This window comes from Anser brachyrhynchus, assembly GCF_964034855.1.
Source record: "Anser brachyrhynchus genome assembly, chromosome: 1".
Taxonomy (NCBI): domain Eukaryota; kingdom Metazoa; phylum Chordata; class Aves; order Anseriformes; family Anatidae; genus Anser; species Anser brachyrhynchus.
In genome coordinates this window covers 122,228,689-122,244,690 of record NC_137694.1, presented here as the reverse complement: position 1 = coordinate 122,244,690, position 16,002 = coordinate 122,228,689, and the positions used below count along the sequence as shown (strand labels likewise).

The 16,002-nt window shown below is 44.5% G+C and overlaps 1 protein-coding gene across 3 annotated transcripts in view; it reads left to right on the top strand.

The window, feature by feature from the left end:
- Positions 1 to 16,002, top strand: part of LANCL3 (LanC like family member 3) — a 39,815-nt gene that overhangs the window by 820 nt on the left and 22,993 nt on the right. For all 3 annotated transcript variants that reach the window (XM_080576286.1, XM_080576285.1, XM_080576284.1), the window contains exon 3: positions 273 to 2,341. In XM_080576286.1, coding sequence (XP_080432412.1) covers positions 1,808 to 2,341 — 534 coding nt within the window. In that variant the 5' untranslated portion in view covers positions 273 to 1,807. The remainder of the gene's footprint in view (positions 1 to 272; positions 2,342 to 16,002) is intronic.

Here is a 16,002-nt window from a genome sequence, read left to right as displayed (position 1 = left end):
GTGTCTAAGCACTCTTCACTTTGTCAAAAGACTCTTGAGAGCACTGAAGACATTCCTCTTCTGCATGCGATTACTGAATCCTTTCTAAAAAATATTGTAGCAGTCTTACTTGACCCTGCTTAAGAATAGCATTGCTAATGCACTGATTTTCCTGTGAAGTTTGTATTTTTCTTGAAGTCTTTGCTGCTGAGAGCGGCAAAGATCCATTTCCACTTGATGAGATTCTCAAAAAGATGTACCTAAGCCAAGGAGACTCGCTTGGTTTCTTTCAGTGCAGGGAGACAAGCACCTCCAGCAAAGGGATTCCTTCACCATCAATGGGAGGACCTCATCCGACACGCTTCCCTCCCAAAAAGCTTGCAGGAACATATCAGCCCTTTAAATGTGAATGATAAGACTGAAAATATGAAACAAGCATCCTCAAAATGTGGGGAAAAAAAAATGTGTCAGAATGAAAAAACAAAACTTCCAAAATTTCACTTACAAGATCATTTTTTAAGCCTGGACACTCAAGGCTGGACATATCATTGCAAATATGTATACTTGTGGAATGGGCAAAAGTCTGTCCATATCAGTACTTGTGGAATGGGCCAGTACAAACCTAGAAGCACCATGAACATTTTCAGAGAAGTATAAGGAGTTTTGCTTTCAGAGACTGACAACCAAGTATCTTGGTTAATTTACTGTTTATTAACTTACATTTCTATGCCAATGGTGTCATCTATTGTTACAACTCAGCACATCACAGTTTCCAAACATGCATGCAAAGGAGATGACTTTATAAGAAATGTTTTGATTTGTATCAACTGTAATTTGATTTCTTAAGCTTACATGTGTAGCATTTGCTGATAACCCACTGTAACATCTATCCGTTTGAGAAATGTAGGGAACTGTTAGGGAAATGTAGGAAAAAACTAATCTGAGGAAAAAACGTTGACCATAACGTGTTGAATTCAAAGGAATCCAACAGCAACAGCATGGTGCTTGAAGCGTTTGCTGCTAAGTGCCTTAATCCAAAGCCTACCGGAGGCAATGGGTTTCTTTGAGCTAAACCACATTATTTGTCCTGCTGTTGTGTACTGGGAACTGGAAGAAGAAAGGCGTTATGTGCAAAGGAGCTATGTAGCCACAGCTCTAGGAAAATATTTTGGCGTCCAGAGGACAGCGGTTTTGGTCTTGCTAAAAGCCGTGCCAGCACTGGCTGGAGCCTCTGGCAAAATGCTTTTTCCAGCATCCATGGGGAGGCCCTGAATCACTGAGGGTGCATCTACTAGAGGAAGTGCCAGGGGCTGCCAGCTGACCAGAAGTCAAGGATTTTTGATGATAAATTCACTTCTGCTGCACCAGTTCACGTACCCAGGGGAAGATGTGACAACTGTGTATTTCCCTCACACAGGGGTCGTTCTTAGCGCTCGCCTCAAGCTTTTCCTTTGTTGGTGGTGGTTTTGTTTGTGTTAACCAGGAATCCATCCAGTGCCCTGGACCCGTTCCTCACAAGCTCTGCTTGGCTCACGCATGACAGCAAGGAGCCGAAGCCTCCCTTGTGCCAGCCTGTCAGGGACTCCCCCACCCTTCCCCTCTTCCCGGGGGGGTCCCCCCACCCCTCAGCGGCCACCCCCTCAGCCCGGGGACCGCTCCAGGGCTCCCCGAGGGTGCTGCGGGCAGGGGCTGCGGTCGGTGCCTCCTCACCGCCCCTCACGGCGGCCGCGTCCCGCCCGCCCCGGCGGCCCCTCGCCGCCTCCCTCGCTCCTCCCTGCCGCGCCGCCGCCTCCCCGCCCGCCGCCCTCCCGCCGCGCAGAGCCGGGGCATGGCGAGCCAGCGCTGCTTCGCCAACCGCTTCGATGACTACCAGGGGGCGGCGGCGGCGGGGCCGGACGCGGAGGCGGCCGTGCCTCTGGTGACGGCCACCATCGAGCGGATCCTGCGGGAGCTGCCGCCCCTGGGGAGCTGCCAGGGCGGGCTGTACGGCGGGGTGGCCGGCGTGGCCTACATGCTGTACCACGTCGCGCAGTGCCCGCTCTTCGCCCCGTCGCGGGACGCCTACCTGCGGGCGGCCCGGCGCGTCGTGGACGCCTGCCTGCGCCACCAGGAGCGGGGCGGCGGCGAGGCCGACACCCGGGCTGCCTTCCTGCTGGGCGGCGCCGGCGTGTACGCGGTGGCCGCGCTGGTTTACCGAGCCCTGGGGCTGCCCGACTTCGCCCGGCCGCTGGGCAAGTTCCGGGAGCTGAGCGAGGTGTGCGCCCCGCTCTCCTTCCTCGAGTGCGGCTCCGACGAGCTCTTCGTCGGCCGCGCCGGGTACCTGTGCGCCGCCCTGGTGCTGAAGCAGCGGCTGGGCATGGAGGTAAGGGCCCGGGGAACGAGCATTGACATCAACGGCACCGGGTCTGGTGTCTGCTGGGGTGGTGGCTAGCGCGGTGTCCGAGCGGCGTTCGTTAGGTCTGGGGTCCTGTCCCCGTGTCGGGTCCGATCTGTGCTCCCTCTGTTAGTCCCCGGTTTGCAAGTTGGTGTGCTGCTGGCTCTTCTTCCTCCCGGGAGAGCGAGCCGCTGTTAGGAGTAAGTAGATGCTGCAAGGAGAAGCAGTGCCTGCCCCGTCCAGTGCCGGTCATGGCAGTCGGAGTCCGAGGAAATCCATTTAATGGAGCACCGAGGAGGCTCCGGCATATCCAGAGGAGGCATGGAGCATGCTAAGCCAGGTGAATTTTTTGATTACCTTGAGCAGAAATCATTTCAGCACTGAGCAATTAACATAGCATGCCAACAGGATTTTGTCTGAAGTACCATAAACATAGAAATTGTTACGTTATTCGTAAACATAACATGTCCAAACTTTTCATTCCGACAGCATTTCCGATGAGAGGAAAGTTTTGTAGATGCGGCAGGACCGGTCTGAGGGGATGATGGTTCCTCACAGAGGTCTAGGCCACCTTTGTAGTTCAGCTTGCACTGGGGGAGTGTGTCCCGGTACCTATGTCTGTGTTTCTGGGGGGACTGCGATATACCAGCTCTATGAGATCACACCCTGGACCCCACTGCCTCGTTTATTTCCCCCTTCTGTTTGTTTTGCACCCCTGAGAGCAATCCCTGAACAGTCCTTGCACTTGGGAGAGCAGGTGCAACCTCCTGATGTGGTCTGACAGGCAATGCAAAGAAGGGGAAAGCTCTCCCTCTTTGCTTGCTTGCTGAAAAATTAGACTTTGCAGCTGGAAAGAGTTAAATTTCCCCACAGGTGAGCACAGGTGTGCACATATTGTGGAATCTCTCTGGCAGGTGAGTTAAGGACAATCGTAGAGGCTCTATTTTGCCATGGTTGCATTAAGATGTAGTCTGTGTCCCCTTGCAGATGTTTTAATCAGTAAGTTAGATGTACTTCCGTAGTATTATTTATTCTGTCACCACAGTGTAATTTCAAATGTGCAGTGAAAGAAATAAATGAAAATATTTAAACTGTGTTAATAAAACAACTTCATTTTTTACTTTAATAAAAATTGAAACTTTAAAATATTGTGCTCCTTAAGTGAGCAAGATGATAATGATCTGTAGCCTGTGTGCTCATGCTTTAGCAAAATTTGTGACCACTGATAAAAGTTCCCTTCCTAATACGGGATTATTTTAATTAGTGCATTGCCAAACTAGATCCTGCATCTTTTAACGAACGAGGAGAGGGATGCCCAGAGAGAGTGCATGCGTTTTTTTTTTTACCCAAGGTCAAACAGAAGGCCAGGTACATCCCAGAATAGAAGCGATGCCTTGTGATTCTAACTGCTGGAAAATGCTACCTCCTGTAATTTGATTGTGCACAGTCTCACATGGCTCATTGCAGCATGTTTTCTTGTGGCCCACGTTCTTCTTCTGATGCTGCTGCGCAAACATTTCCAGCACAAAGTGAAATCCATTCACATTGAAATTTGGCCACTGCTGCCCATATGGGTATTTATTCCTCTGAATAAGTCAAATTGTAACCTACATATGAGAAATCGATTGCCCTTGAAGAAAGGCTTTTTGAGGAAATTTTACAATTACTTTTGTGGGTTTGGTGTTGGTCTTTTCCAGGCAGGGCAGGAAGGGGACTGCTTTATTTCAGTAAATGCTAATTTAGCTCAGCTGCTGTGCCCTGATGTTTTGGTCCTTTGCTAAACAGTCTCAGTGTTTTAAGGCTTCACATATTCTTAAGAAAGTTAAGACTGTCCTGAAAGATGCTGTCAGTTGAATAACATTGCCCTCCTGTGAAGAAGGCATTTGGATTCTGCTGGTTTTCAGACTTCTAGGCTAATACAGCATTTTTCCCCTATGAATTAATTGTGAGTTTTTGCATGAGTAAGGATTACTCAGGCAAGAATTAAGAGGATCTGACCTTCTTGATGCAGAAGACACTGTGCGTTAGGAAGGATGGTTGTTTTCATCCTTTCTTTAATCTCTATTATGTTGTAATCAGTACTTCACAGAGAGAGAGGTGAAATGTTGTTCTTGCAGAAACAACATATCATTTGTACAAGCTAGGTATAGATAAGGCGCTTGTACTTGAGCAGTCCTTAGCCCCTGTGTTTTCACTGTTAAGGGGAAATTTTGTTTCTGCTCTGTCTTCTTCAGGTACCTCTTTTTCTGACGTTTCTAGTGTTGCTTCATTATGTATGCTTGGGGAAATCCATCAGTTCTGCTTTTAATTCTGCTCACTCAGTCTCTGCTTGCTCGTGCAAACAGCAGTAAGAGACCATTAAAATGGTGGTCTTGGCCCCCTGTTCAGACGGTATTTTATCCTCTCCTCGTGCTTTCTCAGCGACGTTTCTGTCCCATTTCATGGCCGATGGAGCATGGTGTGCTTTTGGCAGTTGCAGTGCCTCCGGCAATGTCACTGTCGGATGACGGAGGAAAAGGTACAGAAGTTCAAGCGGCTTCTTGCATCACCATCTGCTAGGATGTTACGGCCTTTTAGCCCAGCTCGGGTTTTCTTTCAGTAACTGGCTGAACCGATGGGCCTGACTGACTTCCGCTAGCTGTGTTGCAGTTATGTACCACCGAGGAGGCAAAACGGCGTCACCGCCTGATGGTGTGGTTTCAGTCGAGGAGCAGGACATTGCGGGCATCGTAAGAGGTTACCCACCACCTGTGGGTGACCTTCCTATCTGTAGCAGAGAGGTGCCTCGGGTTCTTTTTCAGACAAACAAGATGCCATGACGTGCAGTGCCTGGGCACTGACAGGTCCAGCAAGTGTATTTCTGGGGGAGAATGAAAATTATTTTCTTTCAACCCCTCAGATGTCTCTGGATGACATTACTTGTTCCTCAGCCTCTTCCTTCTACCTAGCATTTCAACGCTACTGTAGGTTACTTCTCTCCACATTTTTGGTCTATTTTTTTTTCCATCTCTTAGAAAAAGATACAGAAATTATCAGAGGAAGGAGCTTCCCGAATCCTGCCTAGAACATGTTCCTTTAAGACTTTTTAAAGTGTAATGTGAGATTATTCATGCTGAACATAGTGTTTATGAAAGACACTTGATGGATTGGTCTTACAAAGGGAGATCTGCAAAATACCCACTGAAGAGGTGCACCCCCAGGTTCAAGGTTCCCATGTCGGGCTTTTTATCTGACCCGTGCCTGAAATGGAAGGGTTTTCCTTTGAGGTGAGATTTCATTCCCTTTCTATACCCTTTAAAGCCATCTGTGGAAGAATTTGCCCGTTTATCTGAAATGGGGTGTTTGTAATGTTAAACACTGTGGTGCTAGCTGGAGCTCTACTGATTTCATTATTTCATTTTACACAGGCCACTACACAGCCAGGATGTCAGTTTTTGCCACAGAGGATTTAAATGAGATACCAGTAAAGATTTTTTAAAAAAAAAAAAAAAAAAAGCTTTTGATCCTAGCCAGCTTCTTGAAAATGTACATTTTTCTGTCCATGCTTTCCCAAGCCACACCGGACAGATTTTGCATTAATTTGCTTAAATTGGTGAATTTCAACTGGGAGTTGAAAATGGGAGTTTTCTAAAGTAAAAAGTGAAACAAAGGGAATTATTTAAACCTGGATTTGTTTAGAAAGCATTCTGAAATGGTTTGGGTCTGCGTTTCAGAACCATTCCATTTCTCTTCAGCAAGGCAACATGAATCTTTATTTTAAGCAGCCTTCAAATTCAGAGATTGTGATGCCTTGATAATGGCCACCAGAATTCAGCTCAACGTGGTGGAAGATGAATATCCAATTGTAGAGATAAAGGAGAAAATTTAGGTTTTAAAATGTTGAATTTCAAGCATGTTGTTTAACTGCCAGTAAATAGTGCTGTAGTAAAGAGGTTTTGGTGGGGATCCTGCCAGGACTGGAGATTTGATTGATGCAGGTTTGACAGTGCACATACATTTTATGTTCTGTTGCAGAAATACGGATTTCAAAAGCTTATGGCTAAAGAGTGGTAGTAATCTGCCATTGTCTGCTAAAAATAATTTTATACAAAGGCAATGTCAGATATCTCTGTACTTTTTTGTGCTGTTGGAAAATTGTTTTCCAGTGTAGCATCATCTTTTTTTTTTTCTGAAAAAGCAACCTAAGCTTTAATACTGACATTACAATATTTGTGTTTAATAAAAAAAAAACATATCCAGAGGAGTTTCTTATATCCAGAAATAGATCCTTACTTTCCCACCTTCCTTCAATCTCCTTTAAATTTCAAAGTTTACGAAGCTTAAATTTCAAAGTTAACTTCTAAGCCTTGACAGTTCAGTCGTCGTGCTCATCATAGCCATGGAGTACTTTCAGGTCACCCCTTAGAGTCTGTCAGCACCTCTCCTTGGCCTGTGGGAAGCGGAGGTATTGAGTGCACGGTGTCTTTGCCCTCTGCAGAGCTGCCTCTGATGTGCTCCTAGCGTGAGTAACGGGGTCTGAGGAGTGAAATAAAGCAATCAGAAAGAGGGCGTTTATATAGAAAAGGTGCTGCGTCCATTCTGCTGAGTACACGCAGTGGCCGAATCTCCCGAAGCATCCAGAGCCGCCTGAGGATTTCAATCAGCAAACCAGGGCCAGCAGAGGCACAGGGCTTGGGGTGGAAGCTGGTGGTCTTCGAAGTGTGTGGTATGGTCAGTTTGGTGGCAGTCTTCAAGAAGTTTCTCATGCTCGCTGTGTGATATTGTTCAAAATTTTTATGTTGTATTCTATACCGATGTCATATATACTATTATAATTGTGTTTCCACAGATAGCTATATTTGACATTTACATTTTTCTCCATGCATGACAGAGGCTAATAGTGATTTTTTGGCTTTCTTCTGACAAAGGACCAAGAGCCACAGTTAACTGTAAGAGTGAGGTATCAGGCAGCACTGAATGACACAGCAGAAGGAGTGTGTGTGTGGAAAATGCGTGGGGGGGGGAGTATGGAAAGGCAGAGAAACAGTGGAGGCATGGGGAAAAAGAATGACATTTCACAGAAACTGAATGGAGAGGAGAAAAAAGAGTCAATAAGATTTAAAAGCAAAGGAAATAAAATACTAGCAAAATGTAAAAACAGAAGTCTGAAGAGGAGTAGAATTCAAAGATGAATTGGGAAAAAAAGAAGCAAGAAATAGCTTAGGCCCTGGAGCAGGGGAGATTCAAATCTGAAAGTAAAAAAAATGTGTTTTTTTTTTTTTTTTATCTGGTAAACTGTTGTGGGTTTGATGGATAATGTACTCAATTTAGAAGAGAAACATACAACAGAAGAGTATGGACAGGGAGAAAACGGGTTATAGAGGGGGTTGAGGACTAAACACTACAGTTGGTTGAGGAAACATACTTTTTTTGTCTGCGTGGTTTTTGCTTGTCACTCTTCTGTTACTGCATTCTCTTTGCATAAGCACACACACTTACAGAAATAGCTGTCATCTAATTCAGCACTTGCAAATTCAGAACACAACATTATGTCTTATTCCCTAATTTCTTTCTGCAACAAATAACTGAGATAACTACCTGATGCCTGGAAGCAAATACGAACATGTTCATGGATATTCCTGTGTTTGCTTCTAACACTGAAATTCTCCTACTACATGCACACAGTACCATAAATTACTGTGTAACCTGAACGGTAATTCTGTTAGGAAACCTTATTTACCAGACTAAAGAAGTAGAAAAGTGAAAGACTGAGCTTCTAGTGAGAGAAGAAAGAAGCTCGAGGCTAACAGCACTTACCGATGAAAAAGTATCATCCTCTGCACTTTACAGCACTGACATTAAGGGATAAAATTAAGCCTTGCGTTTCTTGATAGTCATTTAATACACGTTGTTAAAACATTAGGCTTGTGTATAAATCACAGCACAGCTGCGCGCCACAACTAGCAGGGCTCAGGTATAGAAACCATCCCTTTCTCTCCTTCCTCCACTAAGTCGATAGACCCTCTTCTCTCTGTTAATTAATTTCTCTGTTAATTCAGCTGGACAGTCTTAAAATGGACCCAGCACCCTATTGACAGCCTATGTAAAGATTGCAGAGCAGGTGTCGTGTGGTTGTGGATGCTCAGCCAGTAAGCCACTACCCTCAGCCTTGCCTCCAAGCAGCAGAGGAGCTCTGTAGAAAGGAGCTGGAGGCAATTAAAACATATGAGTCCCATGGGCCTGCTCTGCTTCTGCAGGAGCATCCTAGCGCAGCATCATGTAAGGCATTTGTTAAAAACTGGGGTCTTGTCAGCTAAGTTCAGTATCCCCTCCCCCCCCCTTTTTTTTAATCAAAATTCAATATATGCAGTCGGGTCACCATTTTTGCTCAGGCATTATGTCAAGATGCCTCTGTCTTGTGTCTGTCATGCAGTTCTTTGACTATTGACAAGAATGAGATTAAGCACTGTGTGATATTGCGTAACCTTGTGTCCACTCCGTTATGGCAGAGCTCAGTTAAATACAGTCAAAACCAATTATTACTTATCTACATTGTAGGATTATTTGCAAGTGATAGCGAGCTGCTTAATTTTTTTCAAGGAGTAGGAAGGCAAAATAATTGAAATAGCTATTTCATTCCAGGCAAACATGATCAGAAGTATCTTAATAGCAGTCCAAGCTGTTGCTGAGTCATTTCGTGTTTCTCAGATCGGTGTATTTTGATGTGTGAGAGCAGAAACATAAACCTATTTTTGCCACAGTTTGGCATTCCTGAATTCCTCGTTTTAAAGGCTTAATATCTCTCGTTGAAGACCAGTGTGTCACGAGTGAGACGGAATGGATGTCAGCATTGAAGGACCCAGGAAAAAAGAATTGTGCCAGATAAAGACACCTTCTGGCTGTCCAAGGCATTTGGCTATTTTGTGTGGCTAATTCTTTTCTTCACTGAATACTTCTGTCCTCTCACTGGTGCAATGTTTTTTTATTTCATGGGGAATAATAAATTGTTAGTAATGTAATTGAGGACGGTGAGTTGGGAGCGTACTGGTCCAATTCAGATTTCGGTATCAGGGAAGTGGAAGCTGCTCTTCCTGACGTGTGTGGGCCTGGGGCTAGCAGCAGCATGGGACAATCGTTCAAGCAGCTCTCTGCTGATGAGTCAGTGCATAACTTCGTGGAATGTGGTGGGTATTGCAGATTCTGTACCGGCAATTTTGCATAATTTGTCTGCTCAATCCTGACAGTGACAACACAGAACCAAAGAACTGGTGGGGACCTTGAGGGGTGGCTTAGGCTGTCGCCTGCCCGCCAGGCAGGTTTACCTGTGCCTGTGTCATTTCTGACAGCCTCTCTCCAACCTGTTCCAAATACCCGATAGTGGTGGAGGTTCTGCAGTCTGCCCTGGCTGTCAGAGGCACTATTTTGTTACCTTGCTTATTGGAAAGTCTAGCCTAATGCTTCATCTAAGTCTTGCTGTAAATCAAGCCTGATATTCCTTGTCCTCTCCATTGAGAAATACTAAGAAAGGTTTATTCTGCTCCTCTTTACAGCAGCCCTTCATGTATTTCAAGAGTGCTTCAATTTCTGCCCTTAATCTTTTCTTCTCTAAACAAACCATCCTGTTCCTTCTAATCTTCCCACGTGCATCATGTTTTCTACACCTCTAGTCATTCCCGTGTGCTCCGCCAGACTCCCTCCAGCCTTTCCTGAAGAGTGCCAGAAGCTGGACACGTAGTTCTGGCACAGCTCTTTCTAACCGAGCAGAGATTTAACTTTGTGTTTCTTCCAGGTCGTGTTTCTATTTATACAGCTCAGTAAGGTGTTTGCATCTCACACCAGCATGACACTGACTCACATCCGTCTCATGACCTGCTATAATCTAGCAGACTTTTAATAGGTCGCTGCTACGTGGATGGGTATTCATTAGGACCTCTGAATAAGTGATGCAGGAAGGGGTCGTGTAAAGTCAGGGAATCACCGAAACACTGAAGTTGTGCTGTAATAAGCAAAATGAGAAGCTTCTTCAACTGGAGGGGGTTCGTTTCGTTAATATCAAATAGATAATCTCCTTTCCTTCATTCTCTGAACAAAAATGGGAATGTGTTGCTCGATGTTGTAACACTAGGAGTACCAATATAATTCAGGGGACATCCAGGCAGTGATGGGGTTTCCTTCTGGAAGTATAGCTTTGACAATATATTTGGGAGGCCCATATTAAGTCATTATTTAGTCTACATTAGAAATCAAGGAATAAATGAAATATGAAGAAGTGTCTGGAGTTTAAACTTACTCTGCTCTTGTGATTTCCTTTTGTTGCTAGTGTAGATATAAAGCTCCATATCATCTTGCATCTTCTGTCTTCAATGAGGGCTGTTTTGTATATTCTTGGATTGACCAGCAGCATGAGTCGATGGAAATCTATCCTTTTATTTGGATAAAAGTTTCTTATAGCTTCATTCAGCATCACCAAAGGTGTTTTGGCTCACCAGAAATGTGTTCTAACAAAAGCAGAGATTGTCTTGTAGTAAAATAATACTATAGTCGGGTTGGAAGCATCACCCTTGCTGCAGATGTTCACAGTATTGAAGCTTGCCACTTTCTCTAGGTTCTTCATTCCTTTGGATCTCTAGGTATTCCTATTTGCCAGCTGTGAAAAGGCTAACACTTTGTTATTTTAGTTTTCTCAGGCTGAACCAGATAGATTAGTCAAAATTACATTTATAATAGCAGTGGTCCCCAAGATACACATTTCACGTGTACCTGTTTAAATCTGATCAGAAATAAGATAGTCAAATATGAACCCGGTGAAAATTCTTTGCACTAGAACAGCAAAACAAACTTCTTCAGACCCTTTAAGTAAATATTGATTTGTTTGTTCTTGGTCTTGCAGAGCTGAATCAATCATGAGCGTGCTTATGCCAGGCTGCTGTTCTCATACATAGATGTTTTTGATGATGCCAGCAAAAATGTCTGGGAATAATGCTTATGTACTTGTACAAATCCAGAAGACAAAATGTAGAGTCGTAGTAGGAATGCATTCATATTTTGATTTTGTTCTCTAAGAACTACAGAACCGTTAGCTTATTTTGGTAAACAAATATTGTGAGGTAAATGTTAACAAAAAACAACACAGGTAAGATGATTCAACTCAGAGTTGAATCTGAAGATCTCCGGAGGAGTAAAATCCCCACAACTGGCTGAACAGTGTGATGACATGCATTTACTTACATTTGGATTGGCTCAAAGGCATGACCAAGGCTGGAAGGTGCCTCTGAAGATGTTCTGGTCCAACCCCATGCTCAGAGCAGATTGCTTAGGGCCATGTCCAGCTGGATTTTGAAGATCTCCAGAGATGGGAGACCCCACTGCCTCTCTGGACAACCTGTTCCTGTGTTTGACCACCCTCACAGCAGAAAAGCTTTCTCTTATATTTTGGCAGAACTTTCTGCCACTGGGTACCACTGAGAAGAGCCTGGCTCTGCCTTCCCTACTGCCTCCTCTCAGGTGTTTACACCCATTGATAAGATCTCCCTTGAGCCTCCCTAGGCTAAACAGTCCCTGGGGTAGTATGTGGACAGCACCCGTGGAAGGCCAGAAAAATTCAATGTTAAATATAAATTGCAGTCGCTCCTGCTCCCTTTGCCTCTTTCCCCACTACCCGGTTCTCAGCGCTATTGCACCTCCTCAGACTTCCTCTATGGACTTCGATGGGCAAAGCCTTGCAGTTTCTTCAGTCATGTCCAATCCCCTGCAGCTGTCAGCAGGGAAGATCCTGCGTGAAGTCCGAAAAGGTCAAAAAGAGCCATTCATCACCCCAGTGTGCCACACAGCCTTCAGTACCAGTTGCATCCCTCCTTATCAATCTCAGCTGTATCAAGGAAAGGTAAACTCTTCTGCCAGCAGCTAAGTATTAAGGTTGACAAAATTATTATCGGTTCTCCCAGGTAATTGAGCAGAAATAGCTGGCCAGGCCATCCTCTCTCATGTCATACAGTTACTCTATAAAGCTGCAGAGAATAATCATGTAAAACGGCAAATCTAGTGGCAGAGAAGCGTGGCACTGAGTGCTCCCAGGGCAGCAGTCACACAATGTAGCCTGTGGCATGAGGTAACAGTGACTCCCGTTAGTTAATTGTACAGTGCTTTGAGACCTTCCAATGCAAGGTAACAGCTAAGCGCAGCGAATGCTTGTTAATTATTGTTGGCGGTGGGATGGTTTGCCTTATGGCTGCTGTTCCTCGTCGTCTTTTCCTGGTGAAGTTTGAACCACGTCCACGTCTTCTGGCACAGCAGTCGTACTCCCGGAGTGTGCAGTACATACAGTCACAACGGAGAGGAAGTTGCACAAAGGGAAAATTGGTAGCATTTCCTAATTTTGTTACAGTATCAAATGGCAATCTTTTAACAAGGAGAAAAGTGCGGATGGTGATCTCGTTACTTCCCAACTTAGTTATGTTTTTGAAGAGCATGGTATTCCACACTTCCTCAGAGTAATCCCATGACCCTCACTCTGCCCTTCAAGCGTAGCGGTGTTGAGTTAGAAGTGGTTGACTGTATCTGATGTATGGCCTGAATTGCGTTTGGATTTGTGGGTATATTGCAAGGCAATGCCACTGGAAGCTCTTAGGCCACTGTCTTTTGTTTCAGAACTGTCTTGTCGATGTGCCCAGGAAAATCTGGGAGCCAGCACGGAGATCACCAGGACTTTTCCTACCTCAGTCAGCTCCTGCAGTCTGAGAGCAGGGCAATATTCAGATGAGTCAGAGGACTTTATCACCTTCGTCCGGTTTTCCTCCATTACATTGTCAGCATTCTTCTTGTAGTTTCAGCTAATACTTCTACTCAGCGGCTTACTGGCATGGCACAAATTGCAGATCATCACAGAAAGTAAAAGTGGCGTGAGGCCAGCGTGGAGCTCTCTAGAATTACCTTTGCTTGAAAGCAGTGCTGATGCTACTTTGAAGCGATCCATTTATGCTTCAATTAGCCTGTGAATTATCCTATTGTGTGGTTTAACTCATTTAGCTAATTTTGCAGGTAGCAGTGTTGTTCCTCAACAGCAAATATTTAGACATACTTCTAGATGTCGCATGCCTCATAAATATCTACATAACAGGACTATGCATGTAAAGCAGCATGACTCAGAAGAATAAAGAGGTCTTGTGAGACAAACAAGATCTCTTGTTGTAAATAACAGAATTATAAAATTAGTGGCTGATGAAAGAGCAGTAGCCAGTACCCTGTTTGCATTTGAATAAAGGTTTTGATACAGTGTCAAATATAATCTTCCTTGAAAACTTAATGTAGGCTGACTTGGATGGGGACATTGAAAATGTGGAGTTGGCTGAAAGACCACAAGCAAAGCTAATCATAAATGCTAATAAAAGGCGGATGTGGGAACCAGCCTTATGTATTATCTTCATTAATGATCCAGAAGAGGCAGCTTACCGGATAAGAATTGCTTTGGCTTCTGAACTGAGAGAAGTGCCAAATACTGTATGCAGGAAGAGGGAAGGTATGAAAACAGTTCAAGAGATTTAAAAAATGAGCTAAAAGAAGGTTTATTTTTAGCAGTACAAGTGCATGTATCTGGGGAGAATTATCTGTAATACTTATCCTCTCGGCTAGGAAGAAACTGAGATTCAAGTAAGCTGAACATGACAGGGCTTGAGTTACTCGTGTACTCGGTTGAAGTGGTTGTGTTGGCATACTGTCTGCACGTCTGTCGCATCACCGCTTGTATGTCTGGATGCAACTGGGTAGCACTTACTTTAATGTAAATCAGCATCACATTTCTTTGTATTTATTCTGTGTGGGAATGAACAACTAATATAAGTGAAAAGTCATAACCAGTCCTAACAGAGGTGAACACAGTATGGCATCAGGGCAGCCAGTGAAATTTTGGGCTGCCCACGCAGGTGTACCACCCAACAGAGACATTATGGATTCGCTCCTTGTGATTCTTCGGGCCTTCCCATTGCCTAAAACCCACTCTGGATGCTAAGACCCAAAAGTTTTGTAGTCAGAACTTTCCCTTGCTGCTGGCTAAGGTTGGATGTGCTTAAATGTGCAAACCACCCAGTTTACGTGCTTAAACTCTCCTGGGCAGCTTTTGATAGGCATGCAAATCCCAAGTGCTGCACTGAGGGGCACTTCAGCCCTGACAGAGTTTATCAGCCGCTGCATCGCTGACAGTCCGTGCAGCTCTAGTACGGATTTATACTGCTCTCTTTTCTCCGTGGTGTTAATGCAACAGCTTTCAGTTGCCCTCGCACAGCAGTGGCTTTGTGCACTCAGTCTGACCTGCTGTAACTACATCCTCTCCTCTACGTCCTCCAAAGGAGGCTGTTGGGCTGCAGCCCTGAACAGCAGCTGGGGCACACATCCCACCTAGCTTCTGTCTCCTCGTTGCAGTGTCTCCCACTGTGCAGGAGGTGCTCTTCTCACAGAAACCCGGGTAGGGTCCGGCCTGGTGTGGGGTAAAAGCAAACTAAGCATCTTACCTTCTCCCACTAGCAAGGGCAGGATGCAATCACCTCTGGTCACCCTTACAGGTTTTAAGACCAAATTGGACTCAGCAAATCACAGTCTGAGTGGAGGCTAGAGTCTCTTCCTTCCTATACAGAATAGCCTTGAGATTTCATCACTAACTTCAAATTCACATCCCTTCTTTTTCTGACATGGTGCACGAATTGAAGCTGACACCTCTAAGCTGAGTGTGCTGATTGCTAGAGCAAGTATCCCTTATTGCAGCTCTGATTGAAATTACTTATCTAAAGTAGTCAGATGTTCTTTAAGGCAGCACCTGGAGGGAAATGCCCAGAACTCCAGCTTCCAAATTCTGTGTCCCAGTCACCCAAAGTGTAAGCGCAGAGAGAAAGAGAAACTCTTCCTGCATGGCAGAGGCTCGCTAATTGCAGAAGAGCTTTGAGCAACAGTTTGCAAACTGTGTTACATACAGCACAACGTGGACATTGTCCAAACAGTCAAATGCTTCCTCTTGCTTGCAGTGAGGAGCTGGCAACATTTTCATGGGAGTACACAAACGTTTTTTTCCTCTTCAGGATTTTTTTCTAGGGATCCATCTGGTTTGATGTCTTGTACCAGTACTAGGTGGCTCAGAGTAGATGAACAAATCACTGTGGAAGGCAATTTTGAAATATGTTGCCTGTAACATTACTAAACTGCATTTTTCCAGAAATGGCTTTATGCTCCGAAGCACAAGGGTTTACCTTTCTTTTAACATTGTTGTGTTGAGTTCTGAGAGTTGATTCTGTGAACTAGCGCTGTAACAGTTATCAGGCCTAAATGTTCTTACAATGTAAGATTGCATTATCTGAAAAGTGATGAAATAATTATTTAAACAATATTCCAAAGAACTGTCATTTAATTCAGTCAGAGTGGTGGGGCACTCCTTGCAGATAAGCTACAAATCTGGTAAAAAAAATGATCCCCTTAGTCACAGAGCAATTCATCGAGTTTGTTAAAACTCCACAGTGCACGTGGACTCAGCTAAATTTGGCAGGAATAAATTCCCTAGCTTATTTGAATCTTAGGGGAACAGAGAAATATTTTGTCTTTTAATTTGCTGGTTTTCGTAAGCTATAATTTTTTTCTTACGCTGCAAGATAAAATAACTTCTTGTGTTCTTTATCACATTAATTACGTCC